Source organism: Dendrobium catenatum, unplaced genomic scaffold (genome assembly GCF_001605985.2).
Source record: "Dendrobium catenatum unplaced genomic scaffold, ASM160598v2 fragScaff_scaffold_53, whole genome shotgun sequence".
NCBI classification, from domain to species: domain Eukaryota; kingdom Viridiplantae; phylum Streptophyta; class Magnoliopsida; order Asparagales; family Orchidaceae; genus Dendrobium; species Dendrobium catenatum.
In genome coordinates, this window is record NW_021318515.1 from 901,459 (window position 1) to 912,384 (window position 10,926).

At 36.7% G+C, this 10,926-nt stretch overlaps 1 protein-coding gene across 1 annotated transcript; it reads right to left on the minus strand.

Moving 5' to 3' along the window:
- Positions 1-7,690: 7,690 nt before the first annotated feature.
- Positions 7,691-9,155, minus strand: LOC110093001. The gene is made up of 5 exons (XM_028694361.1): positions 8,913-9,155; positions 8,527-8,865; positions 8,185-8,409; positions 7,815-8,123; positions 7,691-7,738 (listed from the first exon to the last, which is right to left on the minus strand). Exons 1-5 carry the CDS (start codon positions 9,153-9,155, stop codon positions 7,691-7,693), a joined length of 1,164 nt encoding a protein of 387 aa, XP_028550194.1.
- Between the last annotated feature and the right edge of the window lie 1,771 nt (positions 9,156-10,926).

Consider the following 10,926-nt stretch of genomic DNA (forward strand, 5'->3'; position numbering starts at 1 on the left):
CCCAATGTTACTTTGCCTTTGATCCTGTCTCTAGTAAACTAAACTTCTTCATATCTCCAGTCATGTGTCACGAGCATCCACTATCTAGGTACCACATACTCTAACTGGGTCTTTTGTGAGAGCATCCATATAATGTCATTCAAGGGTTAGATTTGGGAACCCAAGAGAGTTTGGGTTGCTCCTTATGCTGGCATGAATGAGATGTATGCATGCTTTGCTGTGAAGGATGCAATTTAGGTCTCCATACTAGGTGTGTCCTATGGCGAATCATGCAAGTGCGGGGTATGTGACCTACCAAGCCATAAGAGATGCACCTAACATTGGGAAATGGGTTCACTAACCTATGTGGGTGGTGATGCCTCCTCCTAAAATTGTGTGATGCATGTAGTGCTAGGGGTTTGCTAGATTGGGCTACTATGGGTGATGTCTTCTCTTTTCTAGTTCTTTGATTTTTTCTTTAAATGTGTTTTTTTGATATGTTAAATTTATAACTTCCCATTTTTATAGATGTTCATTGTAATCTAACTCCAAAGAATGTTTGTCTAGTTTATCAAAATCCTTTTCTAGTTTAATATGTATTATTTTCAAGGATTCATGTGCTTCTATTAATTCAATATGCTTCTTATTTAATGCATCAGACTCATCAAGCAGGGACATGCGATCTCTATCTAAATCAGAATTTTCTTCAACTAAGTTAGCATGTTCAATTTGTAAAGTACTAAAATCAATATTAAGACTAGCATGCATTTTTTTCAATTTCCTATACGAGTCATGGATTTTCATGGAAATAAGAAATAGATCTTCATATGATAGTTAATATACCTCATCTTGTTCCAATTGATCAAGATTATTATTAGCCATTAGACACAAATTTGTTACCTCCTCCTCTGCTTCTTCTTCTGATGATTTTGAGGCCGAGTCGACCCAAAATGCCTTTTGTGTCTACATCTTTCTCTTCTTATATTTAGCTTTCTCCTCTCATTTTCCTTAGTTTGTTGACTCTTTAAATTGGGGAAGTCAGCTCGGAGGTGACCTAGTTTCCTGCATTCAAAGCAAATCATATCAAATAAAACTATAGTAGTTCTCGAGCTTTTACCTTTATTCCAGTTATTCAGATGACGCCTTTATTTTCTTTTCAAAAAGTTCTTGAACTCTCGGGTCATTAAGGCTATGTTATCTTCTTCCTCTGCTACAGAAATTTCACTTTCTGAGTTATTTACTTTCAATGACAACCTTCGCTCCTTCTTTTTACCCGCATCCCTTTGCCTTTGACTCACTCCATACTCGTATACAATGAATGACCAAAGTAAATTGTAAATAGAACAAATGTTAAGATATTTAGATTCTGTAATTGTAGTAATTTTAACATCGTAGGAAGTAGGTAAGCATCTAAGAATCTTGTTAACTTTTTCAGAATTTGAAATTTCTCTACCTAATGCATGCAAGGATGTCACAATTTGGGTGAACCTAGTGTACATGTTAGAAATTTTTTCCCTAGGTTTCATACAGAAGATTTCATAATCATGCAATAGAATATTAAGTATAGACTGTTTAACTTTACTAGTTGCTTCATACATGATGCATAATCTATCCCAAATCTCATTACCAGTAGCACAGGTAGATACTCTATTGTCCTCAGATTTTTAATGTATAAAAGAATCAGTTTAAGCACTTCACATTTAATTGTGCCAAATCCCTATCCTCATTGCTCCATTCATTAAAAGGTACTTGAGTTTTCACTCCATTTATAAGTTTATACGGTGCAACATAACCATCATTAACCAACATCCACATACATAGTCTATAGACTATAAAAAAGTAATCATTCTAATTTTCCAGAAATCAAATGGGATATTATCAAACAGAGGTGGATGGGTTATTGAATGACCCTCCATGGTATTATGATTACCAAAATGAGACATGATCAATTTTTAAGGTTTTCTAAATGTTATTTTAGAAACCCCGCTCTAATACTAATTGAAATTACTAGATGTGCCATGAGGGGGGTAAATTGGAAAATTATTGCAATAAAAAATCCTAAACATTAGTTCTAATAATTTTTATGTTTTTAAAATTAAAACAAGAAAATTAAATAATGCGAATGCAAGTGCTTGAAAAACAATTTTCAATAAAGAATGTCACAATAATTTTCACCAAGCAATTTTAATGAAAATAAAATGCAAGTGTAAATAAAAAGCAATAAAGGAAAAATCACACTAGAGATTTTATAGTGGTTCGGTCACTTGACCTATGTCCACTCCCTGGAGTCCTCCACTTTAGAAATTTCACTACTGAATAATAGCTCTCCTTTTTCCCCCATGGCAAGGCAGAGAAGCCCTTACAAACCTCACTTTCACTAACCCGGCATGGTAGAGTGCCAAGTGCTTTATCACTCTCCTAGAGATGGTAGGGTACCTTCTCATTTTTCTCCCTCCTGGAGAAGGTAGAGTACCATAGATGACATTTATGTAGAAGAATCTCCCCCTCAGAGAGCCTCCCATAAGATCTTCTCGAGCCATAGGAGGAGCAAAGTGCAGCAAGCTTGGAGCAACCATGTGATCTCCCTCACACTTATTCTCCCTCACTAAGCCCACCTTCTCCTTCCTCTCACAAACCCTAAAATCATTTCAAGAGCTCTCTCAAAAGGAATCCCTCTCTAATCTCATTCCTCTCTCATAGTCACACACCAAAAAAAAAAGTTTTTATATTTAAACACGCTCCAAGAAACCCTAAATTTTTCAAATTAGTCGTTATTATCATACAGTACGATACAATATCATATAGTATAATTAGTATAAAATGGCCATCATCTTGGTAAGAAGGTTTTCAATCAGGCAAAAAATTATGAATACAATCATATAGTATGATAAATATACATACAACACAATATGTAAAATCCTTTTATTCGTATAGTATGATTATTAGGATGATAAAACTCGTCTCTGTACTTTTTAGGGTATGAACCACATCATACAGTACGAGTAGTCAAAATAAAGGGATTGTCCAGTACGAAAATTGGGACAATAAAAAATAGCCTCCGTTGATCGTATAGTACGAACGATGTCATACAGTACGATAACCAATCAGAAATTGATCCTTGATTTATGCACTAATCTCAGGGTTAATTTAAGTAAGTATTCAAAATAGATTGTATAATATGACTTACATTATACAGTATGATTAGTTATTAAACATCCTTAAATTACTCTGAAGGCTAGGGTTTTTTAAATTAGAAACACTTCATACAATACGAAAGGAATCATATAGTATGACTTATTCACAGATAGTAATTTCAGCCAGATCAGATTATACAGTATGATTTAAACTCGTACAGTACAATCAACAGAGAAAAATTTTCTTCAATTTTTAAACCCTCTCCCCCTGTGTGTGGATGGTTGCTCAATCTTGTATATAATTTGTGGCCAGACTCAAGAAATGAAAAATAATAGTAAATCAAAAAGTATAATGTTATGGACTCCAACTCCTACACTACCTAGTTTTGAGTCTTCTTATTGTCCTAAGTAACTTGTGATCTCCCTGAATTATTAGTACTCATGAAAAGAGCATAAGTCAAAAGTATTCAATGAATAGTTTTTTTTTTTTTTTTTGAAACAATGCAAAAGAAATGAATTAATGAGAAAAGGAAAGCCTAGATACAAGCTAAAACGGTAACATCTCAACCTTGATTAAATCAATCAAGGAATTAGGAATGCTACCAAAGGAAAAGCTATCAAAATTGAAAGTACCATCTAAAGCTAAAGTAGCACAAAAATTAGCTACTTTATTAAAATCTCTATTAACATGATGTAAAATGACCTTATTGAAGTCACTTAAGAAGTGAAGCTCTTTAGCCGACCAACTATCCAATTTCCAATGAACCTTCTTCAAAGAATCTTGTAAGAATGTAATTACATTGACCTTATCACTTTCAATAATAATGCCACTACTTTCAAACATCCAACTTTGTAACAAATCTCTATAATCCACAATAGCCTCCATCTCTAGTTGAGCCACATCCTAATGGACTTTCTTCCTACCAAATGCCAAAAGAAGTCTCCCTCTGTGATCTCTGAAAATACCTCCAATACCACCTCTATTAGAGCTCAATAAAGCAGCATCCACATTAATCTTGATCCAATCTAGTGGTGGAGGGCGCCAAGAAAAAGAAGACTCCCTAGGGAGATTAGCACCCCAGCTAACTAGAATCAGGCAAGACTTCAACATAGCAAGGGAAAGAACATTAGCAGCCGTTACAGAGCATGGTAAAGCATTCTTACCATATTTTACAAGATTTCTGTTTTTCCAATTTAAGAAAATAGCTACACAATAAATTCTAGCCAGCCCAGAATTCTATCGGAACACCCCCTTAGCTGCAACACGCATTCCTCCAATGAGTGAAAAACCGGTAGGCAAAATCCCCAATTACAAATAAAGTCCAGCACTTCCTGTAAGAATATACAATGAACAACAATATGCTCATAATTTTCCACACTCTGACATCCTCTAGCACAACAATCTTCATTGGCCAGCCTTCGAAACTTAAGAAAATGGTTAGTGGGGATAGCAAACTTATACAACCTTAACCAAAAAATTCCTACATTATAATTGAGTTTTAAACTCTTAAGCCACGAAAAGAAACCATCATCATCACAAATGCCTTTCCTTCTCAGAACTTCTTCATATGCCAGAGCAGAAATGGACTTACCAGAGAGCTTAAAGATCGTGTCTAGCATATCAGTCTGTTGAACGTCCACCTTCACCTCTCTAATAATGCAAATCAAGTCTTCATTAAAATACATAGCTAATTTAGCTACATCCCACTCTCCTGAGTCAGAATAAAACTGATGAAGATACATATTCTCCAAGCCAACACAGTTCAAGAAGGTTGGCCACTCATTAAGACACCGGTCCAAAAAGCCAGATGTCATTCAAAACCAAAATTCTTCCTCCATTCCCCACCTTCCACCTCACGATTGGCTTCAAAAATTTTCCACCCTCCTGTAGAATTTTCCAAACATTAGATGAGCTTTTCATTCCATTGTCATAAAAAACATTATCTCCATACTTGGCCATCATAGCACGGTGAAACAAGGTACCAGGTTTCTGGATAAAATTCCAAGCAATTCTAGCTCGCAGAGGTCCTGTTTTATCAGAAAAAGACTGTACACCTAAACCTCCTACACTCTGTGGATAACAAATATCCTCCAAAGAAACATAGTAAAGACCATGCCTTCCACACTGCTTGTGCCAATAAAATTCCTGCAAGATTTTTCAACCTCCACCATCACCTTCTTAGGAACCAAGGAGTGAGTAATAACATAATTGGGAAGTGATAGTAATGATGATTTAATGAGTATGATTTTTCCTCCCAAAGAAAGAGACTTACTTCCCCACATATTTAATCTATCATTAATACTACAAAGAAGCTCTTGAAAATCAGCAATTCCCAACCTATTCAAGGATATCTTAACCCCCAAATACTGCAACTTCTTAACCACTTTAAAACCCAAAATATTAGCCACCTTCTTCTTACCATCTCTCTTTACAAACTTCCCAAAGATTATTTGAGATTTATCCACATTCACTCTTTGTCCCGTCCAATCGCAAAAAGACTTCACGATGCACTTCATTAACCGAGCCAATGGAGAAGAAACCTTGGAAAACAGAAGAACATCATCTGCGTACAGAAGATGAGAAATCCGTGGACCTCTAGGAGACACCTGGATACCCAAAGATTGGCCCTTTTGCTCAATACAAGTCGTCAACAGCTGAGAGCACAAAATAAATAAGTATGGTGATAATGGACAGCCCTGCCTAAAACCATAATGTGCATCAATCCATTTATAATACTTTCCATTCAAGCTAACAGAAAATCTAGCATTCATCACACATTCCATAATCAATCTGAATAAAGGAAACTGGAAAGCCATACCAATGAAGAATCTGATTCAACTTTGGCAAACCCATACTGTCATAAGCTTGCTCCATATCCAATTTAGCAGCCATCAAGCCTTGCTTGTTCTTGGAAACTCTGAATTTTTTAAAAATTTCTTGTGCCAACAAACAGTGTTCAGTAATTGATCTACCCGGGATGAATGCAACCTGCTCCTCTGATATCAACTTTGGCAAACATATTTACAGCCTATTGAAAAGCATTGTAGCAACTATCTTATATGTACATTGACAAAGACTGATAGGTCTATAGTTTGACGGTAATACCGGGTTCAAAATTTTAGGAATTAACACAATAATCGTATCTTTCCATTCCTTATGCATCCTACCATATTTAAGAAACTTATTTATAGCATTCCAAGTAGTAACACCTACTAGATTCCAGTAAAATTTGAAGAATGAGGCAGTCACCCCATCAAGGCCTGGCGATTTATTGTTTCCTTGCTGAAAGACAACATTTCTACATTCATCAAAGCTGAATTCTAAACTCATAACAGCAGCACCCATATCATCTAGCTTCAGATTATCATCCAGATTTGGCCAACCAGATAACTCACAGTTCCTGAATTTCCACTTTTCTTCAAAGAAATGCAAAAAAACTTGTTCAATCTGATCATCCTCCACCACCATTTTATTGTTAGCATCCTTTATTTGTCCAATCCAATTTGCATTCCTTCGGCCAGATGCAAAATTATGGAAAAAATTTGAGTTCAAATCCCTTTCCTCGAACCATCTTAATTTCGCTCTCTGATTCCACCATACAGCAAGCCTCCTTAAGGTCATATTCAGCTCATGGACCTTTTGTCTAAGTATGAATAGATCATTGCATGAAAAATCAACACCCGAAGCCTCCCTAGCTTGTAATTTCAATATCTCTTTCTTTAACTGTTCTTTCAGCTTTTCCAAGTCTCTGCATTTACTTATGTTCTAGAAAAAAAGGGCTCTCAAAGTCCTCTTAAGCTTCCTATTAAGCACTTCTTCCACCTCACCAAAGTCAGTCTTCTGCCATGAAATCTTGACAATACTCCAAGCCGCCGAATAGGATCTCCAACTGTCTTCAAATCTAATAGCCTTACTCCTAAAAGTCTTCTTCCCATCCAGATTAAAAAAAATTGGACAGTGGTCTGAAGCCACCCGTGCAAGATGCTGCACTTTCACAAATGGAACCAAATGTAAAGCAGCAGAGTTAAGTAGACATCGATCAAGCCTCTCCCAAATTCTGGAAGAGCCCATCTTATTGTTGCACCAAGTAAAACTTGGCCCAACAAAACCTACAACATGAAAATCAACATTAGTCAAAAAATCCCTCATCTCCCTTGGTCCTTTAGAGAATAAGAATCGCTTGCCCCCCTTCTTCTCTTCCTTGTTCAAAATGCAATTGAAATCAATTAAAGGCCCCCCCCCCCCCACAATGGCAGGACCCGAATCTACCAAGCACGATTCCAAAAGGTTCCATAAGCTACTTCTTTCATTATGACTCCTGCTACCATAAACCGTACCCACCTTCCAAATTCCCAGAGTAGGTGTGGATAGAGAACCTACCACCACCTGAGAAGAACTCTTCTCAACTACAAAGGACACAATTTTCCTGTTCCACAAAACCATAATACCCCCAGCCATGCCAACAGCTGGAAAGTGGAAGAAGTCCCAATCCTTCCCAATAAAGAAATATGCATCACTTCTACTAAAGCTAGACAATTTGGTCTCCATTAAACCAACAAAACAAACATCATGATCTCTAATAATTTCCTTGAGATACAAGGAAGCCTCTTTTTTCCTGGCCCCCCTGCAATTCCAAAAAACCAAATAGTTCATTAAATAATCAATGGGGAGCCACCCCCACTAGGCAGATTTCCTTTAACCTCTTTCCTCTTCTTCCTGTGTTCCGGTTCTAATGGACCCAATGACTTCAATTCCTTAACCAACTTCGTCTTCACCAAGCTATTACCCTGAGAAGCAACTACATCAATTTTCTCAGGCAGATCAACAGCACCAGACTCCTGTTGTTGCTCTACACAAGGAAGTTCTCTTACCTCCCCCTCTTCAACATCTTCTAGTAGAGCATCAAATTTGTTAGCAGTCGAAATCCCCAATTCACATTCTGCAGCATTTTCCTTGCCACTTTCTTCAATACTAACATCTTTTGCAACATTTTTCTTCACCTGATCAAACTGCAGTTTTGAAGATTTTTCCTTATTAAAGATGTCTTGTTTCAGGCTGTAACTTTGATACCGCATTATTTTTACCATTCCTTCCAGCCATGGTCATATTATCATTCCTTATTCTTTTGTTTTTAAACTTCACGTGAATCCAGGGCCCATAATCTCCATCTTCACCTTGCATTTCCATCACATCTTCCCCATTTTTTACAACCTCTGCCATGTTTCCACCCTGTTCAACAGCCTTCTTTCTCACAATATCAGGACAAACTTTACTATCATGCCCAACCTTCCCACACTGATAGTAGATTAAATCAATTTTCTCATATTCTATCTATTGAAAAAACCGTCCAGCTATTCCATCCACCCAGATTCCATAAGGTAAACTATTCTCCAAATTCAAACGGACACATACCCAGGCAAATTCACGTTTCCCCCATTTAAAGGAATTGCCATCCAGCAGCATAGGGGCGCCAATTCTCGAAGCAAAATGAATAATGTTCTCCTCATCCCAGCAATACAGTGGAAAGCAGGGCAAACGAATCCAGACTGGAGCCGAAATTCCTTTAAAAGATTTGGGATTGAAGTAAGGAGACCACTTATCCATTCCCACAATGTAGCCACCAACGAACCAGGGGCCACCGCTAAGGACTTCCTCCATTGCTTCCAAAGATTTGAAGGAGCAAAGAATCCAATTAAGACCAATCGACGTCATATGAAAGTTTCCAAACTTGTTCCACTGCTTCCTCAATTCCTGGCTACACAGCGGAAATGATACTCTGTCTCCCAACACCTAATTACCACCAGCGAGTGCCTCAAAATTTCCGAGTTCAACACTTCTTTCTCAGCATTAAGCTTAACCGCTATCCCATCCTTCGACAATTCCGTGATCAACTTATCAGCAGTGATCTTAGTATGTTTCGTTTTCTGCCAGGCATCCTGAAAATTATTATTCTTCGAACTGGCCAAATCTGAGGTTAACAAAGCAGCAGGCTCCTGATTTCTATCCACATCAGGGCTCTTCATAGGAATTTCATCATTCATCTCCTTATCAACATTATCAATATCAGATGCCAACGATTATCCCATAATTTCTTCATGATTAACAACAAACTTGTTAACCTTCAAAATCGCACCAGAAGAAACAGGCGCATCAGGGATCTGATCAACAAAAATCCCTACACCTCCAACTTCATGAATAATGTCAGAACACCGATCAACAGCTATCTTCTTCCCGCGAACAAGAAAATTGAAAAAAATAAGACTTTCTCTCTCTAGAAAAATCGGGAGCTTCTCTCTCTAGCGATATTCTCTAAACGCAATAACTTTTGAATTTCAAACAGAACTTTTTTTAAAGAAAAAACTTATTTCAGCTTGATCGATTAGGTCAAGAACACAAAAGAAAAAGCTTAGATTGTTTACTCTTGACATAAGATTGAAATAGACATAGTCCCTATGTAAGAAATAGCGAAAAAATATTTAGGGCATGAGGACTTCTCACAGGACTATGACAATGAAGTTCGTGAATAGAGCAGGAGTTCTCACCGGAGTAGGAGTTATCCAAACGATGAAGACCACAGTGGAGAACATTACTAGGGCAAGAGTTCTCCCCACGTAACAAATAACAGAGAAAGATTTAGTGCAAGAGTAGTTCTCACCATAATATGGTGTGGTGAAGTTCATGAATAGGACAGGAGTGATCGTCGGTCTCATGATGGGTAAATTATTACATCCGGTCATCGGATGTCTGGACATCCAATCCGGTGTCGCCACGTCACCGAAATACACTGGGGCCTTGTGTATTATTTCGGTGACGTGGCGACACCGGATTGGTGTCCGGACAAATCCGGACACCGGACATAATAATTTGCCCTCATGATGATGGAGAAGATCATATATTAGACGTGACTAGGGTAGGAGTTCTCACATGCGCCTTAGGGAGATGAAATATAGTGGTAGAAATGATTTGATAGAGAAGAAGTACGTGCTATAAGTGTATTTTAAAAGTTTTATGTGTTAGATATGTAAATAGACAAATTTTGAATGCTGTGCATATAAATCTTCCTTTTGTTTAAATGACTTTTTAGTTGATTTTAAAAATATTTACAGTGAAAAAAAAAAATTTATAATCAAACTTATTATTGTATGATAGTTATATGAAAATTATTACATAATCTAAAAAAATTATAATATTCATAATATTTTTTTAAAATTATTATTATTCACAATAATTATACTAATACTATTACAAATAATCACATCAGTCTCTCAAAAGTGGGTCAAAAATAAAAAAAACCCACACGTGAAACACAAGCCGATCAAAACAGAATGCTCTATATGAGTAACCACGTAATCCGACAAACTCCTGTAAGGAATTATTCCAATACCATGTTCTTTAGAAAATCTTTAACCGAGCGGCAGACGCTCATATGCAATAGCCCGCTCCTCCAATCGAATGTCAAATCTCACGCTAAATATCACTAAGTAACATTGCCACTTCATGTTCAGCGTCACATTAGTTTTTTTTTTTTAATATAAAAATACGATTAAAAATTGATATAAAAATTGAGATTATATATATATATATATATGATATTATTTTTTGGTGTTAAAAAATAAAGCTCAATTGGAGAGAAATTACTGTATTTTAAAGTATTATGTATTTTGGAATGTAAAATTAGTTTTTGGATTGGAGATGGCCCTTAAAACGATAAATTATAGTTTTTGGATTGGAGATGGCCTTAAAAACGATAAATTACCGCCATCAACCTCAACCAACCTAGGAAGCCAGATCACAAGCCAACCCAACGAACGA